The sequence below is a fragment of the Pteronotus mesoamericanus genome, unplaced genomic scaffold, assembly GCF_021234165.1.
Source record: "Pteronotus mesoamericanus isolate MK-2021 breed Mesoamerican mustached bat unplaced genomic scaffold, CSHL_Meso_final contig_1018, whole genome shotgun sequence".
NCBI classification, from domain to species: domain Eukaryota; kingdom Metazoa; phylum Chordata; class Mammalia; order Chiroptera; family Mormoopidae; genus Pteronotus; species Pteronotus mesoamericanus.
The window spans coordinates 869,523-894,756 of NW_026555002.1; the positions used below are offsets into that span (position 1 = coordinate 869,523).

The 25,234-nt window shown below is 60.5% G+C and overlaps 1 protein-coding gene across 21 annotated transcripts in view; it reads right to left on the reverse strand.

Moving 5' to 3' along the window:
- Window positions 1–25,234, reverse strand: part of LRRFIP1 (LRR binding FLII interacting protein 1) — a 111,407-nt gene that overhangs the window by 14,545 nt on the left and 71,628 nt on the right. For 4 of the 21 annotated variants that reach the window (XM_054571095.1, XM_054570974.1, XM_054570957.1 and 1 more), the window contains 11 exons: window positions 22,397–22,432; window positions 21,998–22,063; window positions 18,213–18,290; window positions 10,555–10,590; window positions 9,988–10,113; window positions 8,617–8,688; window positions 6,359–6,529; window positions 4,322–4,414; window positions 3,019–3,111; window positions 1,870–1,962; window positions 473–614 (listed from right to left, as the gene is read on the reverse strand). In XM_054571095.1, coding sequence (XP_054427070.1) covers window positions 473–614; window positions 1,870–1,962; window positions 3,019–3,111; window positions 4,322–4,414; window positions 6,359–6,529; window positions 8,617–8,688; window positions 9,988–10,113; window positions 10,555–10,590; window positions 18,213–18,290; window positions 21,998–22,063; window positions 22,397–22,432 — 1,006 coding nt within the window. The remainder of the gene's footprint in view (window positions 1–472; window positions 615–1,869; window positions 1,963–3,018; window positions 3,112–4,321; window positions 4,415–6,358; window positions 6,530–8,616; window positions 8,689–9,987; window positions 10,114–10,554; window positions 10,591–18,212; window positions 18,291–21,997; window positions 22,064–22,396; window positions 22,433–25,234) is intronic. The other 17 variants (XM_054571042.1, XM_054571040.1, XM_054571036.1 and 14 more) reach the window with 8 other exon arrangements.

A 25,234-nucleotide genomic window follows, 5' to 3' on the forward strand; every position in this document is an offset into this window, starting at 1 on the left:
ACAATATGTCCTGTGTCCCAGCCTCCATCTACTGTCTACAAGCACCTTGCACCCTCCAAGCACTAACAGGAGGTGGCCCGTCGGCTTGCAAACGGGGCCAACCAACTCGATCTGCAGCCTCTGCTGTTCTGATCTCCGGACAGCTCTGCCACGCTGTCCAAGAACGTGTTCAGGAGTGGTGCTTGGGGACAACCCAACAGCCCTGTCAAAACGGTCACCCAATCCTAAGACAATTCTCTGGCATCCGCAGCCTCACGCAGCGCCCTCGGCATCGGTGGGGAGCGCTGACCGGGAAGCAGGCCAGGCGGCACGCGTGGGCAGCACGCGTGGGCGGGGCACGTCCGTGACGAGACAGCACGCAGGCCATGCGGTGTGGCGGTTAATGGTCAGTGACGATGGCTTCGACTCTGACAGTGCGTGGAAGGTGCATCAATGCTGATGGGGAGGTGACCCAGAGGAAAACAGTACTTACCGAGCGTCCCGTCCCTGGTGGCCTGGAGGGCGGGGGGCTCTCCCTTTGTTGTCTGGGTAGGACCGTGGTGTCCAACGTTAGTCAGAGCATCTGGAGTCTCTCCATTGGTAGCTACTTCTGCATTGAGGATTATTCCATGTTTCTGGGGACAAAAACAGGCTCGTCGTAACACTCGCCGAGTGATAGGAGGGTAAACTCTCTTTTGTTAATAATAATTTAAAAGGAAACTCTTTTTCCTGAAGTAGAGGAAAATTCTGCAGAGAAGAGCAAGGTACCTACCACTCTTGTGAAGGTTCTACCAACACCCACACTTCTGGGACATGTCCTGCCAGGACGCGTGCCTCTTTGGGACCCCCTGCCCCTTCCCACTGCCCTGTCCTCAAGTGCCAGAGACCACGCAGCAGGAACCCCCGAGACGGGGTGACGCTGCAGGTGCAGTGGCGGGAGGCATCGAGCATGTCCCTGTAAGACGACCCTGACTTTTCAAACCCTGGCCGCACTCTTTCAAAAGAGACACAGAGAAAAAGAAAGTCCTGTGCGCGAGTCTGAGAAGAGGCGCTAAGGAGGGGCCGGCACATCTGCGGGGCTCTCTCCCCCAGCGGCGCCTCACGGCTCCGGGGCCCCTGACCACGGACGACTCCCTCCCGGCCCTCTGCTGCCCCGGCTCCCTCTTTTGTGCTGGGAGGGATCCCCAACACCGCACCTGCAGCGGTGGGGTGAGCCTGCCGGACCCGAGCCCTGAGCCCGCCCCCACTGGCCCACCACCCCGGCCTTGACCCCTGGACGTAAGCAGCCACGCAGACGCGTCTGTTGACTACACGGGAGTCCGCCCACGGCCGTGCCCTGCCTTGGTCCTGCCTCCGCCAGGGCACACAGCCCGCCCGGAGCTCTGGCCCCCTCGGCCGGGCGCTGGGCTTCTTTACTCGGTGTCCAGGCAGGGGCCGGAGACCCCCAGACCCGGCCCAGGCGGAACGTGGCTCTCCGACAATCCAGAGGATCTCCAAGCGTAAATGCCAGGAGCCCCTGCCCTCCGAGCTGCTATTCAGCTACAGAAGTCCTTACGGCTGAGCCTTTAATGTGACAAATACATTCTCTCACTTCCAGTGACATCTTGGAGGATTTATGGATGAGCATAGAAAACACTGAGACAATGTATCAAAAAATCCTTGGAAATCCGAGTTGCTTTCAGGCTCAGATGCGCCTGCAGACGCCTGAAGGCCGGGGGCTAGTCCCCAGGCCCCTGGACTGACTTTACACGTCTCGTCAGTGTCACTTCGCCCTGGATTTGAATTCGTCAGCCGAACCAAATCAGGGACACACAAGGAGCCCGCGCCGGCCCACACACCGCCGCGCGCCCCTGAGCGTCCTCGCGCACGCCGCTGCCACGGGCTCCGTACCTTTAACTCCGCTTTCAGCGTGCCTACTTCTTCTCTAAGATCATCTCGTTCACTCCTGACGGAATCAAAGAACTCTTTCTGCCTCTCTAAGGCCTGAGTGCGCAGCAGAGCAAAGAGAGAGAAGAGTCGCACAGGTCAGCAGGTGGGTTCGGAAACAGACTAGGGAGGCGGCTTCCACGAGGCAAAACGCCGACAGTCAGGCGTTAGAGAGCGTGTGCTTAAAGATACAAAGGAGGGGCCGGTGACGAACTCTCCGTCGCCAGCAAATGCCACGGCGCGGGCCCTGGGAGGCCCTCCCTGCATCGCAGCCTCACCGGGCTTGCGTGTCGCCGCTGGGCTAGCAAGTTAGTGGAGGCCCCGCGCCCGCGTGAACGAGGGGTGAATGCAGAGCGAGGAGAAATGCCAAGGAGCCCCGGGGACGGCTACGGTAGCAATGTAGGCCACTTCTCTACATGGATTCGCGGAGACTGTGGGCACAGAGGAACAGGAAGGGGTCCTAGCGCAAACACGCATGCGTGCACATGCACAGGGTCCTGGGTAAGTGGATGAGCACACGAGAGAGAAGACAGGGCAACGCCACGCCGTCAATGCTCCGAGGACGGGCTCAGGCGTCACGGCGATGGGTGGGTGGGTCACACGGTTGGGAAGCCAGTGTGGGGAAGCACAGCTGTTACTGTGAGGGGTCCCTTTCTTCCTCCTCCTCACGCCTACAGGCAGGTGGGCGGGAGGGAGGGGGTCTGAGGACCTCTGGGGCAATGTCAAGCTGGGGCTGCGCGGGGCACAGCCCTTGCCACCTCGCAGCTTCCTGGAACCCCTCAAGGAAAGGCCCAGGCGGAGCGGGCAGGGAAACCCACACCCCAGAGCCGTCGCAGCGCCTCCCTCGTGGGCGTCTCCGCGAGCAGGGGCAGCTCCAGGGCTGGCGGAGAGCCCGGCACACGCTGGCTGAACGCGACTCCCCGTCGGACGCCGGCGTCCACTTCGGCGCCCGTGCCGCTTTGGGGAGGTTGGCGTTCGCCGCCGCGTGCTGGACCCTGCACCACGTGGGGGCCGCATGCACACTCATCCGAGCAAACCGGGGGCTCTGCAAGCAACACGCTGGCGAAGCCGCGGGCCCATCTGGACAGACTTGCAAAGGCGTGAGAGGCCTACCCCTATCTTTTTGTCTTTCCACTCTATCGTTTCCTGAAGGTCAGAAATCTCCCTGACATAACTCGCCTGTTTCTGCTGCAGCTGTCGGATTTCCTGAGGAACAGGGACAGGTAGAGAGAGAGCAGACACAGCGTTAACGGAAGTCCCGGCGCAGGCGAGCAAGAGTGGCCCCAGGGGCCGGCGAGCCCGGGGAGGCAGGAGCATGTTCTCTCATACCCTGGAGTGCATTCTTTCTTTCTTTTTTTTTTAATTAAGTTTTTTTTCCTTATATTGTATTTATTTTCTTTTTTAGAGAGGGGGGAAGGGAGGGAGAAAGAGAGGGAGAGAAACATCAACGTGTGGTTGCCTCTCTTGCACCCCCTCCTGGGGACCTGGCCCACAACCCAGGCAGGTGCCCTGACTGGGAATCGAACCAGCAACCCTTTGGTTTGCAGGCTGGCGCTCAGTCCACTGAGCCACACCAGCCAGGGCAAGCTCATTCTTGAAGGCAGCCCTTTCTCCACGTCCTGCTCCCCATCCCAGAAGTGCAGGAGGAACCCCGCTGGGTAAAATTCTTACTGAGAGGCTCTCAAGTTATGATCAAGTCAAAAAGGTTAAAATCAACGCTGTGGCCCTGGCCAGGTGGCTCAGTTGGTTGGGGCCTTGTCCCGTACACCAAAAGGTAGCGGGTTCGGGCCCTGGGCCCTGGCCTCTGGGCCCTGGTGAAGGCTTGCATGGGAGGCCACTGATCGATGTTTCTCTCCCTCCCTCTCTTTCTCTCTTCCCCCCTAAAATCAATAAATATATCCTTGGATGAGGATAAAAAAATTAAACAGGTAAAAATCAACCCCCCATGTTTCCTGTCACCGCTGTGACAAATTAGCCCGAGTTCAGTGGCTTCAAACACCGCCTACGTATCCTCACGGCGCTGGAGCCCGGGAGCCCAAAGTGGGAGAGATCAAGGGGTGGGCAGGCCTGGGGTCTTTTCTGGGGGTCCCGGGGAGACTGTTCTGGTAGCTTCTTGAGGCGCCCAGTTCCCTGGCTCACGGCCCCTCCTCCCATCACTCTGACGTCTGCTTCTGCTGTCACACCCTTCCTTCTGCCTTGGACTCTCCTGCCTCCCCTCTGTAAGGACCCTGTGACACACGGGGCCCGCCTGGAAAACCCAGGACGCTCTCCCATCACAGGGCCCTTTCCGCCATGGAAGGTCCCAGGAGAATTAGCCCGAGCCCCCAGTTTTCCACAAAACCCGTGACTTTAGTAACGGACCAGCTAAACGCTCCCAAGTCAGAAAAGGCCCGGGGACGCGGGACCGACTACCCACCTGGAGCATCTCCTCCCTGTGCTGCAGGGCGGCCTTCATCTCGGCCAGCTGGAAGCGCAGCAGGCTGTGGGCGTGCTTCTCCCGCTCGAACTCCTGCGGGGGCGGGGGGGGGGGCAGAGCAGAGAGGAGGGCTCAGGCACGGTGTTCAAGGTCCCCCTCACCTTCCCGCGGGCACCCCGCTCCCCGCCCCGCCTGGGGACGAATCGCCTGCGGCCACGCGGCACAGCCTGCCCAGCCCTTCTGACACCGCGAGCCGGGTTCTCGGGATCTCCTAGAGAACGCCCCGCGGTTTGCTGGCAGAGCAGGGCAGCTGACGGAGCCCGCGGCGGCTCCTGGCCCCCTCGGGGGCGCCGCCCCAGGAAGGGGTCCCCATTAGGGTGTTGGCCGCCGGCACCGGCGAGCAGGCAGCTTTACAAAAAGGACTTGGGCTAAATTCCAGACTTTGAAACACGCCAGGGAATAGTCTTTGAAATAAAAAAGGGCAAAATGTGTCTACTTTGGCACGGCTGTCTCATGAACAGTGGCTGGGCCAACCCTGCACCCCAGGGACAAAACCGAAAACACGGGGGCAGCGGGAGCGCGCGGCCACCCCCCCGTCGGACCCTCCCCTCTAGGAGACTTGCCCCAGAGACCTGGCAATGCAGCTCTCAGGTCCCCGGCGCAGCCCCTCCCAGCTGCGCTGTCCCCAGTGACGGGCTGGTGCCCAACTACCTGACTGCCGACAGCTCAAGGCCGCCTTCCCCGCACCTGCGAGCCCGGCTACTTCCGACCTGCGTTTCCGCTCTCCACTTTTGAAGTCTGGGGCGCCTGGTCCCCTGAGAGTTGTGACTGGGCCCGTGGTCCCCTCCTTGTGGCAGTATCCCAGGATGACCCAACTTCTGTGGAATTCGATCGGAGGGTCCCTGGTCCTCCTGACGCCTGACTGAGGCCGCTTGCGGAATATTAGGGACCCACTGCAGCCCCTCCCCCCTGGCAGGGCCAGAACAGCCCCCTGCTCCTCCTTTCATCCCCCAGGACCCGGCCCGTGAGAAGCTCCTCCCCCCCTTCTCCCAGAGCCCCGCTGTCCGGACCCGCGCTGTTCGCGGTGGACTCAACGCTACAGCGACTGGGGCGGGCCTTGCTGCTGGTCCCGGAACCTGGATTTTAACCCTGGGAATTAGAGCATAGAGCCAGGTTTGTTTGTTTTTTTAAAGATAATAACATGCATTAATTAAATTTTCTGTTTATCTCAGCACATTTGAAAGTGGGCGGTGTTCTAAGGCTTGATTAACCAACTTATTCCTAAAAACGTGAACGGCAAGGATCCCTTGTTCCGTGTGTCATGAAGACGGAGGCCACCAGACCAGCCTGCTGTCACTAACCTGAGCGCGAGCCTCTGCTGTGAGCTGATGTCATAAGCTGCCACCGTGATTCCAACGTGTCCTAACGGAAGCCCAAATAGGACTCCACCCTTCTCTGGGCTTAAGGGAAATATTCACTTCTTAAATGCAGTACATGTGTCTTTTCCCAAGCAGCAGAAAATAAACGAATAGGATTTTCTTAAAATCTTTGATACTTGCAACTGTCTACGGTGTTAAGATTTAAGAAAATAAAAACCAGGAAATGTGTCTGGACAGGAAGACCCCGAAGCATCCGATCACGCCTCATCGGAGCGCGCTGGTTCTTTCGTAGGCAGGCTTTTCCATGGTTATGATTTTACCTTACGTGCAACACACAAATGTTCTAGTAAAATCACCTCGGGTTTACTATTAAAATTTGCATATCAATATTGGAAGTCCCTCGGCAAAGAGCTTACTACTCTCAGATGTCTGGGCTTCCTAGACAAGTGGAGAATCGTTGTTAAACACACATGTGCATTCTCGCACACACACACACTGAAAACTAAAAAAAAAAAAAAAAAAAGAAAAAAAAAGGGCTCATAACTTTATAGAACCTGGAAAAAACACATACACACACCCTGTATATGCACATACCAGACACCAAATACATATATTTGTGCTCGTATAGTCTACCGTCCCTGACGGCACCGAAGCTTACTTTGCTCTTTTCCTCACATTGCCGCCTAGACTCAGCCAGCTGCTCTTCGAGGTCCAGCAGCGTGTCTTTTAGGGTGTCGACCTGGTACATGTAGTTCGTCTTTTCGTTGTCGAGCTGGGCGTTGGACACCATAGCCTTCTTATACTTCTCTTCAACTTCTGCTAGTGAGTCCTGCAGGAACCAGGCCACAGTTTCGAAATTGCGGTAAGAAAACGAAAATTAGTTCGGTATTCTTTCTTTCTGAAGTTGATTTTAGAGAGACAGAGGAAGGCACACAGAGAAGGACACAGCCGTTCATTGTCCCCCTTGTTGGTGCATTCGTTAGTTGATTCTTGCATGTGCCTTGACTGGGGGTTGAACCACAACCTTGGCGCATTGGGACGACACTCTAACCAACTGAGCTACCCGGCCAGAGCTAGTTCACTATTCTTTTTTAAAAAATCCCTACCCAAGGACATTTTTCATTGCTTTTCAGGGGGAGACGAAGCGGGGCCTCGGGGGGCGGGGGGAGAAACATCGATGTAACAGAGACGTGTGGATTGGCTGCCTCTTGTTGGCTCCCCAGCTGAGGATCAAACCTGTAACCTAGGCGTGTGCCCCGACTGGGAATCGAACCCACACCCTTTCGGTGTACAGGACGATGCTCCAACCAACTGAGCCACGCCGGCCAGGGCTAGTGCCGTAGTCTTAAAAACACACTCAGCCCTAAATTTGACTTTATTTCTTCAAGCAAATGAATCAAAATAGGAAACAAAATAGGAATCAAAATAGCAATGTCAAAAGCTTAGAAATTCCTCCTTTTCAATTTGATCGATGTCTCCTCACTTGGAAAATCAGTTCCTCACTGCACCGAGGGACAAAAATAATCACCAGCCCCCAGGACAAGGGAGACGCCTGGTGGGAGGGGTTCTGGTCACGGGCAGCGCGCCCCGACCCGGTGGCTCAGCACCGGGTGCAGCGGGTCAGGCTGCTGATCAGGCTTCTGGAGATGTCCCTCCAGGTGCGCGGCCAGAACTGGGACAGAGCCAGCGGGACGGCTGAGGGGACAGGGCCAGGCCTGGGCTCACGAGCCGGGAGGCACGAGGCGGAGCCTCACGCTCTCAGCCCACAGGAGAAGTGCACAAGGCGCAGAGGCCTCGGTGCATGGGCCTGGAAAGACAACGGTCACCCCTGGGGAAGGGACGGCCCAGGGAAAGAGGCCTGCAAAGTATGCGTGGCCCTGCCATGGCCCAACATGGCCACGCCCGCGCAGGTCAGGTCACAGAGAGAGCACAGCAGCGTTCAGACCCCGAAACAGAGATCGGGGAAGCAATTCCGGAAGGGAGGGCAGAGCCCCGGGCGTAAACCTCCGCAGCTAAAGGCGGGGGAGCGCTGCCTGGCAGGTGTCTCAGGTGCTCCCAGGAGGCTTCCGGGGCCGGGGCCGGGGCCGGTCTCGCCTGCCCTTGCGAGCCAGGCCAGCGACCCAGGGCCCAGCAGCGGCTGGTCTGCCCCCCGGCTCCGGTTTCCCATGCGCTAAAAGCCAGAGTGCTCAGTTCCCCCCTTTCTAAAAAGGGGCGCCAACTATGAAAGTGATGAGTCACGTGATCCGCCACCTGCTCCGGTGCCCCCGTGACAGCAACTCAGACTACGTTGGGGGTACCTTCTGGGGAGCTAGGGGAAGGGACAGGTTTGCCACCTAGCGCTAGAGCCGCGGTCTGCCACCGCTGCCTCACGAAGACAGAGTGCAGCCCGGCCATTCGCTTCGCTGTCACGGAACAGCGACCGAACGCCCCGATGGGCACAACGCGCTCCCACGTCCCGAGCGCGGTGTGTATTTACGCCAATAAACCCAGCATAATGCGCATTCAGACACTGCCCCGGTTAGTACAGTGTTAACATACGCATGTAACTCGGGTGCTCAAAGCATGACAATCCAGGCTGCATTACTACTGTAGGAAGCAGGTATTTGGAGACACAAACAAAGCGAGGCATTGTGCGCTATGGAGAGCAAACCAACACAGCACCCTTCCTGAGGGCGCGGTAGCCCCCAGTCCTGGCCGGGGGAGGGGAGCTGGCATGAGGGAAGACGTGCAACAGCAAACACGTTAGTGGCTTTTTCTTGGTTCGAAGGTGGCACGGGGACACGCCACGTGCGCCCGCTGCGCTAGCCCTGCCGCCGCGTCGGCAGGGTGGGCATGCAGGCTGAACTGCGCCCCCTTGGGGACAGTTTTACACTCAACTGGGTTAATGTCGTGAGCCCCCACTCCGCACATGGGTACCTTCATCTCTTTCAGCCCCTGCATGTATTTGCCTTCCACATCCTGAATCTGGTCCTTGAGCTCATTGAGTTCCTGGGGGGACGGCAAGAAAGGCGAGTCGCGTCGGTGGAAGCGGACCGGCCCGCAGGGACAGAGCCGGGTCTCGGGGCCTTCCTGCTTCCGGGGCCTCCTGTAAGTCTGGCAGGGGCTTCCCTCTGCTTTTACGAAGCGTCGGGAAAAAACAGAAATTCCCGTATTCCCGAGATTAAAAGTTAGGTGTATTGCATGATATTTTCACGTGGTTTTTTTTATAAAACTTAGGTCTCTCTCATGTGCTCTTTTGGCAGTTTTATAAAACAAGCCAAAGCCCTTCGGGAAACGGAACAAGAAACGTCACTCGTGGTTAAAGGTTCACTCGCTCCTGGAGTCCCCCCTCCGGGCTGGGTACAGCAGGATGTGAGAGAGAGAGGGAGGGAGAGAGACGTCCGCGGGGCGGGGCCCTGCCTCCCAGACCCCCGGTCCTGCTCTGTCCGCCGCCGCGTCCCTGGTGCCTGGCGTCTGGGGAGCCAGAGGCTCCGTAAAGGCTCATCAGACAAACAAACAAACAAACAAACAAACGGCGCAGAGACGAGACCAGACCGCAGCACACGTGGTTGCGAGGGACGGAAGGAACGTCCTGGGCCGTGGGCAGCGGCCCAGGGACGGCACCTGGGACTGTTCAGGGAGAATAGTCAGAAAATGCTCTTACAAAGCACAGGCGTTGGAAGGCACCTTTGCGGGACCCTGGGTGCCCCCGCTGGTGCTGAAATCTCTCCTCCGCCCTGGCAAACGTGGCAGCCGGTTCTCTCTAACCGGCTTTAAGGATTAGAAAGCGCTTCTGTAAACGAAGCAAATCCGACCCTTGAGGTGCCTCCCTTGCTCCCAGAGGACACGCGCAGCCTCCCCTTCGGACGCAGGTACTTGAACAAACAGCGCTGCATTTCTCTCTCAGGCCCGGAGTGTTGACTACGTGAGCGAGTAAGGTCCATGTTCCAGAGGGAGAAGGAAACACCGCTCAAACGCCTCGCTGCGGTCCACGGAGGTGTACGGTGCAGAGAGGGAACGGCCGGGGAGGGCGGAGGGCAGAGGGCAGAGTGGGCCAGCGCCTTCGCGCGGCTGGGCGAGCACAGGCACAGGGGTGCCCCCGAGCTGAGGGGCGCAGGGCCGGGGAGTCAGGGGCAGCTTCCTGCGAGAGGCCCTCTCTGAGCCGAGCCTCAGTGTCACTAGAACGCCTGTGCGTGGGAGGCAGGGGAGGCGGGACTGAGAAGGAAGGTCTGGCAATTAGGAATGAAGGCCTTTTTTCCCTCGAAGACCGATTTTAGTAAAGGGTCACACGCGGGCAGGGCGCCTTACCTTGATTTCCCTGATGGACGCCTCGGTGTCGACGGAGACGGAGGTGTCCCCGCTTCCCCTCCGAGCAGAGGTGCCGCCCAGCGAGGCCAGGGTGGCTGCGGACAGGCCGGGCAGGCTGCGGGACCCCTAGGGCGAGCCAAGGACCAAACACAGATTCAGACCAAACCAGCGTCTCTTGCGCGCCTGCCCTCACGGCACCTTCCCTGGACCCGGCTCCCACCTGGAACGCCTCCCGCGGGCTCGCGGGAAGCAGCACAGACGGGGCCACACTGGGGGCCGGGGAGCTTGGGGGTCACGCAGGATTCACCTCAAGCTCCACGGTGGGGCCACGCTCACCCCCTCACTGTTCAGAGGGTTTAACACACACACTGGGAGAGGCCCCCGGGGACCCTCCTTGAGGCTGTGACGCCGGACGGTGGGCCTCACGCTGGTCCTGCTCACTCACCGCCCGGTGAAGGTCTTTATTAAAGATCAAGCAACGTACTTTCTTGTCAGTTTTACCCCTAAACGTGGGGACCCACGAGGTTTACCAATGACGTGACGGGAAGGCTTGCGGGAATTGCTCACCTTTTCAGTGAAATCCTTCTCTGGTCTCTCTTCAACCTGGAGAGGAAAGTGCACACGTGTTACACAGAAGCATTGCCTGGGTAATCGGGATGCAGGGGTAAGACGATAGTAAAAGAACACAGAGCTTCCGTTGCGATTCAAAGCCCGCTTCGCCCCCGGTCCCCACCGGCACCGACCCCAGAGGGCCAGGCCAAAGGTCCCCGCGTGGCTCCCGACTTCTCCAACTCCCTGGGGACACAGCAACGCCGAGGCCGCACCGACCAGAGAAAGGCCCACACACGAACTTGCTAACGAACTCGTTGGCAGAGCTTGACCTCGCAGATTCCCACCGCCCTGCATGCGGGTCCGTCCCCACACAGGAGGGGGCGACATGCCCCACGCCTGCCATCCCTATGAGCGACTGAGGTTAGACAGCAAGAACCCACGGGGCCCCGGGGCTGCACGGTGCGCCCGCAGGCGTTTTCATTCTGCCTGTCGCTGAACTTGGCCTCTGAAGCAAGAGAGAAAGCTGCGAGCCGATTGTAACCTTTCCTACTTCCCACGAGTGACTGGGTCGCGCGAAGCTTCCGGTTTGCATATCCTGGAATGAAACTGGGAGGCTGGTCGGGGTGGGCGAGGGGGCTGAGGGCACAGGACACTCTGCTGGGTGAAAAGTAGGACCCCAAGAATGTGGCTCCTCTCGTCCTTGCTGTTTGGTTGTGTCTCTGAGTCCCGGCTTCTCCCTACGGCAGGTGGGAGCCTCAGGGGGACCCAGAGCAGCCTCGAGGCTGCGTGAACACCAACCCCAGGACATCCCGCGCCGCAAGGCGGTCTCGGGGACAGGCCGCTATGTCTTTTTCTGCCCAGCAAAACGACACTTTCTGCCCTCCCCCTTTTCGTCTTCAGCTCCTTGAGGGCCCCTTTGCAAGCCCCGCTGGGAGGCTCGCGGAGGAGGGGAACCCCTGTGCGCCGCTGTGGCCACGCGCTCCAGGAAGAGCCGCTGCTCTACAGGCCTCCCCCTTGCGCCCAGCCTGCCTCCCGTGGCTCAGACGTTTTTCCGCGGATGCGCCGACCTGGGCAGCGCGCAGCGGAGTCGGCCAGCTCATCGGCGACCTCGGGCTCGCGGCCACCGTGCACGCTGCCCCCGAGCCGGTCCGCACCGCAGGATGAGAAACCCCGGCGCAGGCAGCGGCTGGTGAACACAGGCACTGCGACGGTGACGTCGTCCGCGGGGCGGCAGACGGTGAGGGTGCTAAGCACTGGTTGGGACGGCCAGGCGGTGATGTGCCGTCCAGATGGCCACCCTGGGCCCACGCGGGCTGGAGGCCCTCCCCGTCCTGCCCCCCCCAGGAAGGCTCACTAAGCGCCACCTTCTCTTCTTCAAACTCACACCTTCAACGTTCTCTCCGAGGGGACCGCTAAAATGACACAGCAGAGTGTGACAGCTAACCAGCCAACTGAGGGGATCACGGAATCGGACAACATATTCTTTCTCCAAAAAGAGGCAGCAATTCCAAACCAGCTCTTGGCTCAGGATGACCAGGTTCAAGTCCGGCCCGGGGCCTGGCTGCCAAAGCACCCGGTCTTGCCCACCGCCCACCCTGGGGCCTTCGGGGAGGGGTCTCTGCTTTCCGCCAACAGTCTCCTTCGTGTCCAAAGAGCAGGAGAGAAAACAAAAGTGGAGACTGTGTCTCTCCGGCCAGCGGCTGGACCCAAGGGCGGGCTGGCCCCACTCCCACGCCAGCCCCTGGGTGGGGCGTCCGGGCCTGGCACTCCCTCTGCCCGGGGCGCCTGCTGCCCACGCACCCGCAGCGGCTGTCCTCCAGGGACAGAGCAAGGCCGTGCGGCCGGCGGGGGCTTCCGGAGCTCCGGGCCCACAGGCGCCCTTTCCCCGGGGAACGCAGCACCGTCACGCCCCATCAAGGGGCCGGCGCTGCAGCCGTGCGCCACGCCGCCTGCATGTGTGAAAACGCACGCCCGGAACCGCCCCGTTCTCAGGCGGTGGGCCACGTCGCCGCAACTAGACACGTGGGCGTCGCGACGGCTCTGCCTCAGCAGCCTGCGCCCGCGATCCGAGCTGTGACCGTTTCAAGCGTGGGGCTTTGCTCCGCTCGGGAACAAGGCTATTCTTGAGAAGCTCAAACAGCTAAGGAGCAGGGAGCTGCCCTGCAGCGCCCGGCCTGCTGGGAATGGACCCATCAGACTTCCCGGGCCCACGGCCTGCGTCCCCAAGAACGAGTTAGTCTGCAGAACGGACGTTGGTAAGATGAAAATAAAGGGGCGATTTGACTCCCAGTGGCACGAGAAGGTCCAGTTTAACGGGCCATCGAGCTCTGCTGAGAAGCCAACCGGTTCTGGCTTCGAGGTTTAAAGGGTCGCTTTACCGACTGACGATCAGCAGCAGAGGAATGAAGCTCCAGAAATCCTGCTTCCACCCACAGAGAGGTCTGTTCCCATAAAAGAAAGACCCCTAATTTTTTTTTTTTTTTTTAGTATTTCTTGTGAGAAAGAGAAGAAAGCATACACGTCAGAGCAAAGCAGCAGTCTCGGGGGCCTTAGCGCAGCTGGGCTCTGTACCATGCGCTTGCACCGCAAACGTGGAGCCGACTGCTCTTGTGATTCTCAGGGAAGGAAGGAAAAGACCCCAAATCATAGCTTGCTCTTTAATTAAAAAAGTAGTTTTAAAAAGCCCTGTCCAGGTGGCTCAGTGGGTTGGAGCCTCGTCTCGTACACCAAAAGGTTGCAGGTTCGATGCCGGGTCAGGGCACATACCCAGGCTGCCGGTTCTATCCCCAGTTGGGGTGTGTTCAGGAGGCAACCAATGGGTGTTTCTTTCTCTCTCTCTCCCTTCCTCTCTTTGTGAAAGTCAATAAACATATCCTTGGGAGAGGATTAAAACAGTTTAAAAAATAGCTTTTAAGAAGCCTCTATTTTCGCGTCCATCATGGACTCAGAAAGTGAAGACTGAGGACATGTTTTTGAGTAGAGACCATGCCGGAAAAGCAAAGCTCTTGATGACAGTGACAGCCAACTCGTGCTTAACTGTTGTTTCCGATCGCTAGTCCACGCGTCAGAGTAACTGTGTTTTGTTCCTGTTCCAAATCACAAGGGACAGCTGTGTCCGCCCGCCTTCCTGAGACACGAGTACCTGGAGCCCCCGGGAAGGTAACTGAGTGCGCTGAAGCTGCTGCAGTGTCCCGGGATCCCACTAGATGGCAGTGTGCTAAGCCGTCCGGCACGTACGGGCACCGCTTTAGTAAAGCACCCCTCTGTCCCCTAGACAAAGGGACAGGTAACTAACCCAGACAGTGCGCTTAATTCTGACACACAGCACGGCACTTTACCTCTGAAATAACCCACAAAGAAACCACACGGAAGAGCGCCACGGTGGCCGCGGCAGGCCGAGGTGTGGGGACCGCCCCTGCGGGCACCAGCGGCCTCGCCACGCCTCCTGCCGCCTGTTGTCTCCACCCCTCTCGTTTTCTGAGCAGGGACACCAAGCGCCTTGGTCAGTGCGACAACCTCACAGCAGGCCCAGCAGGATTTCAGTCCCCGCCGAGCGCACACAGGACCCCTTTCCACACCTACTGGGAACAGTCACTTCTAAAAAGGTTCCCGTGGCATTTTAAGCCGTGGCAGCTCCTCCTGTCAAAGCAAACGCTCCCAGGGACGCCGAGTGTGTGGGTCACCCAGCCCTCTGCCGCCCTCTAGGGGACGCGACAGGACTCACTTAACTGGGGCGTCTTCGGGGCGCGATGTTCCGGGGTCCCCACCACCACCTGGCCGCGCCCTCTCCACTGAGCGCACACAGCCTGTGGGCCGAGGGGCCAGGCGGACAAACACTTCGCCCGAAGGCGTCTCCAGCCCCGGACCCGGGCAGGAAACAGACCGCAGAAACAAGGCCATGGCTTAGTCGCTCTCAGCAAAAAACGGACGATAGTGAACACAGCTCAGAAAACACCCACCGGAAGGGCCATCTTCCTTCAAATTTACACCGTAGTGGAGCCTACCATTCGGGCAGACGTTTTTGGTTTTAAATCCAGTAATACTGACATTACCCCGAGCGACCTGTCCTTGAACTCTCGCATTCATAACTCAAGACCCACTTCCCCACCTGGTCCCTGCTCACGCCTCCTTGTGCCACTTACGACGTGAGTCACGAGAGACTTGTTTTTCTAGCTCCAACAGCCCAGAGATCCCGGTTCCTCTCGCGTGTCTCCCTGGGCTCACACGGGCCAGGAGGAGCTGAGCTCTGCCCAGGGCGCCCCAGTGGCTGTGTCCACGACGCCGATTTGGGGCCTGCGAGACACAGGCGTGCTGGCTTCGCCAGTGAGGCCTCTGCTCGGGGCGGCACCTGGCCTGGCGGCCAGAGTCCCCGAGTCCAGCTCTCTGGAAGCTTCCGGCATCCCCCCCCCCACCCCGGGAGCCCACGCTGCAGAGTTGTTGGCTGCACATGCCCTCTTGCTGTGTCCTCTCCCCGTCTGTGTGGCCGTGAGAGCAGAACAGGTGTTTGCTCACCACTGGGGCCCTGGGCCTAGAACATTCTAGGTGCCCAATGAACTCTGGCTGAATGAATGAACCCCAGCTTCCCAAGGGGATGGTCCTGGACTCGCTGGAGAAGGGAACATAGCTCATGCATGGAACGGGGACGTGGGAAGGGGTTGGGTCGTGCGTGTCCCTCAGAGACAGGCAGACCCCCTCTGCTCTCCCACGTCGCGGGGGGGACCGCGGGGCTGGGGCGAGCTGCTCGGCTTTGGGTGCCGATGCCCCTTTGTTCCTTGAAGTGGGACAAGCTACCATTTCCTTCATTCTGGTTGCTTTGCTCCTCCCCCACCCTCCACGGCACCTGCCCCGCCCCCACTCCCATTTCCTCCCCAGCAAGACCCCTGTGCCCTGTCCTCACTCCTGCGGCCCCTGGGTGCAGAGTCCCCACGAATCACCAGGTCGGCGGCCGCGCCCCACGAGCTACGGTGCGCTGCCACGCCTCCCGCCCCGCAGCCCCGCCAAAGCCCAGTTCTTTCATCGCTTTGTTTATTACGGGTTCGTGACCCGCTCTTTCCAGATAAAGTGCAGAAGTTTACATGCCTGGCCAGGTGTCGCGGCCAGGAAGAAGAGCTGGGACATGGCGACCCGGTGACTCCCTGCCCCCCGCACGGTCAAACGCCACTGTGACCGCACCCCCTGGGGAGCGGCCCTGCCCAGCACAGAGGTGTCTCTGCGGTTTAAGGACCACACACAGAGGCGTCTTCAGCTTTGGCATCCCCGCCCCCCAGGAGGTGCTCGGATGGGGCCTTGGGGACAGCTCGTGCCACACAGTCTGCGGGAGGCTGACCTTCGCTCCCTCCATCTGTCCACAGCATGACTATCAGATGACCTTTGTTAAGTGAGCAACGGACTGGGGAGAAATGGGACTGAACTGATTTCCTGTTTGTGACCAGCTGCCAATCAGCTCGGCCAGCACCTGTCGGCCCAGAGCGCCGAGGGCCCGAGGGACGCAGCGGGCAGGTGAGAGGCCCCCTCGGCTACACACTCAGGGTTAAAGAGAGACCTGGAGTTGGGAGGGGCCAGGGCTCCTGCACCCATCGCTCCCTTTGCTCCCCTGACGCCACCGGGAGAAAAGCAGCCCCCCCAGAGTGCCCCAGGATGGGGGCTCAGGCCTCGCCAGGCCCCCGGTGCCGAGGCCACGCGCCCCGGTCCTCAGGCCCCGGGACACGGGGCCCATCTCACGCTCCCCTCTCGGCTCGTGGCCTCCTACCAAACTGGGTTACGTGAGCTGCTGACGAAGCCTGAACGCCGCCCGATCTCAGGTTTTACGGTTCCGGGCTTCCCCCGAGCGGGGCCGGGCAGCACGCTCCGGGGCCAGAGCGCGGACCGCAAAGCCGCAGCCGCGTCCGGTCCCGGCGAGCGCCCGTTTTCCCGGCCGATGAGTGAGGCAGGCCACACAAGGGCCGCGACCGGGCCTGCGCGAGTTCCCGCGGAGAATGTCCGTTCCCGGCAGTTCGGGGTTTCACACGGGTGAGATCATGTGTGAAAACTCAGGAAACCGACCGAGCCAGGGGTCGGCGGGAGTTCGACTTGCAAATGTTGCCCTCAGTCACGGATACAGGGTCTGTGAGGAGCGATTTCGCGGATTTAAAAAGGGAAGCCACACGCCACGCAGGGACTGGGTGTCTCACTCTTCTTGCCGAGTGGGAGCGCCTGACCGTGAGGGCAAGCTTGCCACCCAGCACGGTGTGCTCAGGACGAGGCTTCCCCCATCCCCTCCCGCGGGTCTCCAGGATCAGGGTGGCGAGGGGCGCGGTCAGTGGCTGCAGCTCACACGGAGGGGCTCTCCCTCATTGACTTTGTTAAGTGAGCAACAGACTGTTCCCCCACCTTGACCCACCTCCTGTCTTCTCCCCCGTGGGTGAGTGGTGGGAAGGGACATTTCTCCACCTCCCGGAATGCACCGGGGCAAGCCCAGGCGTGGCCGGCTCCGCCTTGGCTGTGGCGCCAGGGGCTGAGGGAGGGGCACCGAAGCCGCGCCCCGGCTGGGCAGCACGTGCTCCATCTCCGGGAGTCCCTGGGTCTGTGTTCCCAGAAGCAGCCCACATCTGCATCTGGTAGGAGCCCTCAGGGCTTTGAAACACTGCATCTAATTTAAAGAACAAACAAGCCAGCAGCCAGCAGCCCCTAGTGGCGGACAGCACCTACCTGTGCAGGGAGAGCTCCGCTCCCCGGCTTCTCTTCGGCCTCGCACCGGAATACCAGGCACAGCGCCTGAACTCCAGGCAGCCAGCGTCACAGCAGTGTCGGGCACTGAGAACCACGCTCGCGCTTCTCCGCGGCAAGGGGTGGAGAAACTGGCCCGGTGCCGCCCGGCTCTGCTTTCCTGGGCCCAGGGTTTGTCCCGGACGCAGTGCTGGCCGGCACGGACGCCCCCTGCTGTGCACACACAGCCCAGCTCCTGCCCACGGAACGCCCCCTCTCTGGTCACCCGGCGCCCCCCTGTTCCTGGCTGTCCCCTGGGCAAAAGTACCCTGCAAACCCCTTCTCGTTCAGAGACTGTGGACCCGCCTCCTACAGAGACGGGGTGAAACTGCCCACAGTCCCTGGACTCCGGGCTGCGCACACAATAGCGAGTCTCCGAGGGTGGGTGCCGGGTCGTGGGGCCCCTATTCTCCCGAGCAACACGCAGGTCGCCCCGCGCTGCACGACCAACAGGAGCACAGCCCTGCCTGTTCACACGGACCAGAGGGTCTGCAGCCCGGGCGGTGGGGTGTGGGTCCCGCCACTGAGCGGCCCCCTGGAGTGTGTTTTTAAAACCACCTGGGTCGAATAACCAAGAATCTGCCAAACAAAATGCTATTAGTCAATCCTTCCCATTTTTAAATCGTAGAAGCGACACATTGGATGCACATGGCTACGTTTCTCCCCCGCGTTCAAGGCCGCCCCCTCCCAGGAAGGTCCCCCTCCCGGCACCGTGCACGGCCCCCCGCAGCGTCCCTCGGCAGTGGCACGCCGACAGCGCCGAACAGGCCCGTTCCAACCGGGCAGCATGCCCCCTCCCCGCCCCCGCGCGGGTGCTTAGACCCCGCAGGGGGTGGGGCAGCCTTGCCCTTTCCCGCGTCCTGCCCGGGGCGCAACGGAGGGCAGATGGCGAGCAGGGGAGCCGAGGCGGCGGACGCGGGCTCACTCACCACGGGGCTGCCCCGCGCCGAGCTGGCTCTCGAGGAGGCGCGGGAGCTGGAGCTGAGGTGGCCGCTGTGCTCCGACGGCTGCCGCCAGCCCGCGGGCGCAGGAAGACAGAGACAAAGGGACAGGGTTAGCAGAGGTGCAGGAGGGTGGACGCCCCGCCCAGGGGGCCGTTAGTGGAGAGGCCGGCCCCACGCCTGCAGGGGACAGAGGGGCGCGGAGCCGGCTTCCTCGGCTCGCTGAAGAGCACAGAATGCGGGGTTAGTAGGGAAAGTGACCCAAAGCACCGCCGGTGGGGGACGCACGGGAGGCCGCCTCCTCGCCGTGGGCAGGACCGTCCGGGAGCCGCCTCCCCGCCCAGCACGGCGCCTGGAGAGCCAGCCGGGCCTGGTGCTGGGCAGGCGGACGCGCGCTTCTCCGCTGCCTTCCCGGTGAAAGCCACGCAAGAGTTAGGGTCCACGCAAAAACCAGGCAGGGCTTTGTTAGGTGCCCCGGGGCGGCCTGTCCCGGGCGTCGGTCTGTCCATCCGCCCAACTAAAGCATCTCTTCCAGGGGAGGAAGCACCGGCAACTGATTTGTCTAGAAGCCACGGCCTCCCCACTTTGATTTCTCTTCTTGGTCCTCATCCTAGGTACATTTCATATTTTCTTGTTTTTTAAAAACCCTTACTTTCCTCTTGTGCGGGGCAGGGTGGGGGGCGGGGAGGCAGGGTTCCAGCACCAGGCATCCAGCGGCTGCGGCGCGGCCAGGGGAGCAGCCTTGCAGGGAGCCCTTCCCGACACCGGGCACCCACTGGGACGCCCGCAGGCATCGCCCCTCCTGCAAATGTCAGGGCCACTGCGCCTCGGGGGGCCAGCTTCATCGGCCTGCGCCGCCAAGGCGAGGTCTGCGTGCATTTCGCTCCCCATCCAGAAAAGGCCTGGCAACGAGCGTGCTCTCAAAAAAATACTTGTTGAATGAAAAACTTCACTTTTAGACCATGAACAGCCTGGGTCAAGGTGAGCCAGTTCCCCGCAGCCGTCCTACCTCACCCACTCCTTCATCGGACGCGTATTTATTGGATACGTACACTCAACGTGCACGCTGTTCTCAGGTGCACAGACCAGCGTGTGTAAGAGCCCCGGTCACAGGGGCTGTCCGAGAACTTTGACGGTGTCACGAGCCTCCTCTCATAGCTCCAGTGAGCGAAAGAAAGGGAAAGGCCTGCCCCGGACCACCGGGCCCTCGCGCGGAAGGACTCGGCACTGGGCTGGCTGAGAAGAGAGCAGCGGCTCCCTCCTGAGCTGCCCGCCCCGCCCCGCCCCGCCCCACGCAGCACCCTGGGCGAGGGCGCAGAGGCAAGGCAGAGAGTGAGCAGGGCTTGTTGCCGGCCCTGGTCTCCGCAGCTCCTTGGTCAGACGCTGTCTCCGACCCTCCGGCCTGAGAGGACCATAGAGAAGACGCGCCCAGTTTGCATCGCTGCGGCCGGTAGGCCGCACGCCGGGAGCGGCTTGTGTTGGGGACCGGTGGGGCTCACGTGGGGCTCAGGGAACTTGGAACGATCTGAGCACTGGTCCAGGCTCCGTCTGCTATTGGCCAGGACACCGCGGATTCGTGACTGAGCCCGTCGCCTGTGACATGGACGCAAGGACCCTGACCACACAGAGGCGCCGAGGACCGCACAGGAGAGCGCATGGGGTGAGGGGGGGCTTTCCCCTTGGTTCGCTTTTCTGCTGGAAACAGCTCCCGCGGCTGCCGCTTGGAGGGTGGCGATGGCTGCCTCCCGGCAGGTGGGAATGCCACGCGCACAGCTCAGGGCTTCCAGGCAAAACAGTCACACTTTCGAAAACCAGCCCTTGAGTTTCATTTAATCATAGTGAAGCCATGTAACTGTAAACACCCTGTGGGGGAGGCTAACTTCCTGGGGCAGTGAGACCAGGAAGGTCGTCCGAGGTCAAGGCTGCCCTGTGCAGGCCGAGCAGCCAGGGCTCTGAGGTGGCGGCGCTCTGGGCTCGGGACGGGGTGGGCCCCGCGCTGGTGCATGCGGTGCGTGCGTTTATCAGAGCCACGCCACACGCCACTCGCCACTCGCCACTCGCTGGGCGGAGAGCCCGGGAGCTCTTCCCCCAAGGCCCCCTCCTGAACGTGGGGCCCCGGCTGTCCACCAGGGGGCGGCCATGAGGGGGGCCGGGGAGGGAGCGGGTGAACCTGCCTCCCATTCTGCCTGCTGCCTGGCTGCCGGTCTCTTCCGAGGGCTTTCGCCCCGGGGGCCAAGCTCCCATCAGGCGGAGAAGGAAGTCCTTTTTATTCTCTTTTACTTCGTGGCCATGGCTTGATACCAGGGGCGCGGGCCTTATTTTAGGAGTGTGTGCCCGCAGGACGAGAAGGCCTTTCATGTCCTCCACCCGACAGACGCGCTCCTCCCAGGGGACCCTGCGGGAGGCTGAGAACGCAGGGGCAGCGGTTCCGCGGAGAGCGGTCGGCGGGCCAGCGGCTGTGCCCTGCAGGCCAGGGCCGCCGCTCAGGCGAGTCCAGCTACAGAGGCGAGGTGGAAGGGGGCCTCTGGGGCACGCATCCCGCAGGCATCAGACAACCTGGGGCGCCCGAAAACTCAGCGCTTGGGGAAGCTTCATGCTCTTAAAGGGCTAGTAGGTTGGCTCTTTTCCGATCAAAGAAAATCATTTCGTTGCATTTGACCATCACATAAAAGCTAGAGCTATTTCCTCCATTAGGTTTATGAACTTTTTAATGGTCTACAAAAATATTTAAGAACTGGGAAAAAGATTTAATCCACAGGCTCCACGACACAAGAAATGTTACACAATATAAAACTGATAAATGTTTAATTAGATGCCAACAAAATGAATGCTATGTCAATTAATTATTAGATATAATATTCCTAAGAATTACATTCCAAAGAAAACTGTAAGTTAGACTGGTTACTTTGTAAGAATCCCTGAGTATTCACACTGATCGGGGAAATATTTAAAACGTACGAGATTGGATTACTTAGGTAATTTGTGAAGTAGCCAATCATTTTCAAAAGCAAAATTGGGAAAACACTTTCAAGTATTTCTTAGGAAACAATTCTCCTGCACGTGGGCCTTGGTGTGTCTTTACAGGCCTTGTGGAGGCGCTGCAGACAAGACGCGGGATCCCCGATGGCGGGGGTGGGGGGTGGCGGGGGATGGGGCTGACTCTCTATTCAGCTGGTCCTTCGGGACCCGCCCATTCGCTTCCTCACTTCCAGGGATGGACTTATTTCTCCCCTTGTTTACTTTTATTATTCACTCCGTGTTTTCATTCAACAAGTATTTCTCGCACAATTACCAAGCCTTTATTGTGGTACCATTTCCAACCCTTTGGGAAGATGAAATAAAAAAAAGGAAATGCCCGTGTTCTGAGGCTTTGACTGTGCGCATCTTCCTCAGTTACCGGGAGGTGAAAAGACCTCGGGCCAGTTCAGCGCCCCTTCCCCCGCCCCCGGGGTTTCAGGCCGCCCCCCCGCCCGCCCCCACGTAAGCACAGCCAGCGAGCTGCAGGGCAGGGGCCGATGAGGCCCACACACGGCTCGTCTTCTCCCTTCGACGGCACTAGAAGCTGACGAGCGCGGACGTTGAACTAACAACCACAAGCATCCTGGGTCACGTCACCTCACCCCTGACCCTTAGCACAACGGACAATGGGGACAAGACAGTGTTTCCTCTCTGTAGCTCGGGCCCCCGATCTCGCGGGCTGGCACAGTGGGAGAGGGCCAGCCCGGTCATGCCGCTGGTGGGAGAGAGCTCCGGGCACACAGACAGGGACTTACGGCCTGCCAGGCGCAGGAACCTCCCCGCCGAGTGCCGCCGAGACTGCTGTCCTCCCACTCAGACGCCTGCGACCAAAACAGACCGTCAGGACCGGGCGCCCGGCCTCTCCCCCGGCACCCAGAACACAGCAAAACGTAAGCGAAGGAAGACGGCCACGTGCCAGGGACACGAGGGGGGACATGCAGGGAGGTCACAGGCCCGGCCCCGGGCAGCGTGACAGGGAGGTGCTGAGGGACGCACGGTGTCATTGCTCTTGCCCGCATGCAATGTAAGGGCCGAGTGATGCTTTAAATCAGTGACTCTGAAGAAGCAGCCCTGCGAGGGGACAATTTGTTAATCCAGGTTTAATATGAGCAGATCCCTCAAATATCCTGCACTTCCTCGCGGCCTCCGCGTACCTGGCGTTTAGACAATGACTCTAACGTGAAGTGGCTCTGGAATGAAAAGAGACGTTAATGACAGTTCGACTTCTGTAACTTTTAAAATACTGTAAATAGGAAAAAGAAGAACAGGTTAACGTGAAAATCCCGCGGAATCAACCACCGCGGGAGAGCAGGAGTTGCGACGCCCCGCGGGGCCCCGCAGCCGCGCCCAGCATGGGGGGCCTCCGATTTCCCCTCTGTCCCCCGATGCAGCTGGTTTGCTCAGCCACTTATACGCACATCTAATTCATAAGCGTGCCATCCGAAGGAGATTCAGAAAGTTGTGAACAGCCCAGTTTTAGCCACTTTGAATATTTACGTTTCCCGCACAGCCCAAGCACCTCGTATTTAAAACCAGACATTTCCAAAGCGACACAGTGCAGTGGATTAGTACCAGCTGACGTTCCACCAAAGCACTAAAAAACCACCGTTCTTTCTGCCAGGGAACGAGGCAGACGCCTTGCTCCATCCCTGCACAAGCACTGCCTTCCTGGAGGCCGCAGCGGGCGACGGCTGCTGTTAGCTGGCCGAAGGGGCCCGACGGGCACCCGGCACGGGGAAGCCCCGCGGCGGGGACGTGGTGCAGGGCGGGTGCGCATGCACGGCGGGGCGGTGCAGGGTGAGGTGGGGTGGGCCCGCCCCCGGTGACCCCCCGCCGACGACAGCGAGGGGCCGCGGGCAGCGCTGCACAGACCGGAGGGCTGGAGGACAGAAGGGAACGGCAGGTTTTCAAAGCCTTGGAGAAAACCAGCGACGAGCCGTGACAGGCGACCTCAAGGCTTTCGTTAGCGTCACAGCCCAGGGGACAGAGCCCAGGCTTCCAGCCAAGCCGACAGATGCAAGCGCGGGTTTACACGGAAGACGGGTATGAGGAGGCTTTTCACGTGCGAACAGTAACCTTCCCCGGAGTCTCTGATGCGTGACTCTGTTTTAGTCACTTCTTTCCAGGCATCCCTGGGAGAGAGGCTGAAGGCTGAGACAGAAGGGGACAAGCTCCACGGCCCGCCCAAGGGCACCCAAAGCCGGGGCTAACCCACAAACTCCCAGCAGGAAGGGTGGGCGGGAGCGCACTCCCTTCTATCCGAGGGGCCAGCCCGCGGCCAGGCCCGAGCCGGGCGCACAGGGGCGTGCCGGCACCGACGGCCGGGGCGGCCGCGACAGAGCTCCGGACGAGCATCGTGACTCATTTCCGGGCGCCCCCAGGCCAGGGGACACGCACGACTGCGGACGGATCACTCAGCGGCGCGAGGGAGAGGACAATGCAAGGAGGTGACTAGGCAGCCTCCGCGACGTGACCGGCACTTGGAGCTCTGACCCGGGTTTCCTTGTGTGAGAACCGGCCTGGGTCCCCAGCGCGCCACAAGCTCTGCCCCGCGACCTCCCCGCACAAACAGGAAGCGAGGGGAGAGTGAGCCGAAGCGCCAGCGCAGTCCTGGCCTCCCCGCGTCGACCAAGGAGTCCAATTAGGCGCAAAAGCCTCCCAAATTGCTTCCTGGACACACTGGCGAGAGAAAAATATTTTTAAAAAACAAACAAAACCCCAAATCGGGAACAATTGCTGGAAAAGGAGGAGAGGCCCAAGAGACCAATTTGGGGGGCCTGGGATTTTGAAAATCCCCCTGGCCTCGGGCCTCCTCCTGCCTAAATTCCTTTTTCCTATATAAGGTCTTCAGTGATGTTCGATAATGTTTTTAAAGGTCGAGAAAAGTCTTAATTAGGAAGTTCGTCAGGCCAATTCAAACCCTGGCTGGGCTCTGCTCTTTGGCGTTCACGCGGAGGAGGGTGAGGTGTCCCGGCACAGGCTCAGCAATGCACGTGGCACACGGGGAAGCAGAGGAGGAAGGAGGGGCGTGGCGGGGGGAAGGCGGCCCCGGCTTCCGCTCTGGGCCGACGGGGCTCTGGGGACAAGGTCGCTGCGGGGATGGCCAAGGTTGGAGCGGGGCAGCCCGTCACTGGAGAACACGGGCGGGGCGGGCGGGGGGGCGGGGGGCGGGGGCAGAGGCTGCCGGCTTCGTTTCACCTCAAAGGCACATCACACTGCAAATTCACACAAGACCACTTTCCGCAACAAAACTGGCAACAGGCATGCACGTGCGGGGGCAGGAGAAAGAAGGGGAAGCGGAAGGAAATCCAGGGGGTCCCGTTAATGCACCAAACTACAACGGGGACCGGACCAGGACTCGCACCTACACACAGGCAGAGACAGGTCCCATCCACCTTAACCGGCAGCGGGGCCCCCGGGGTTTTGAACGTCCTTGTCATTCGAGGTCTCACTTTTCAAGTGTGGTGGGAAAAGCTCCAAACCGAGGCTCTGCGGGGGTAGCACCCTGCCTTCCCCCGGCGGCGGGACACCTCCCCGAAGCCGCCCTCGGCCTGGCCGCGCACGGGCCCACCGAAAGCCGGCGCCCCCGGCTCAGAGCAGACACGGCAGATTCTGATATTCTGGGGGATGCTCCTCTAGACCCTAATAATTTCCCCAAGTAAAATGTCTTGCCCTGGCTTCTATGTCGGGGGTATTCCGCTAATACCCGAGAACAGGACCATCGTTGAAGGTAAAGTGGCTCCACGCAGGTAACTGGATGGCACCCTAAAATGTCCCGCCGTCCTTCAAGGTCCCATGACCTGGGCCCGTCACTCCTGTGCCTCGAATGAGGGGCACAAAATGACCCGAGAGGCGGGCAGGTGGAATTCCGGGGCGGACGGGGGCATCCCTAGCGTCCAGCGCAAATCCCGCGACTGGCGCAGGGGCCCGCGGGGCCAGGAGGGAGACGGCGCTGCGTGGCCCCGTGGGGCGGGGGGGGGGGGGGGGCGCTT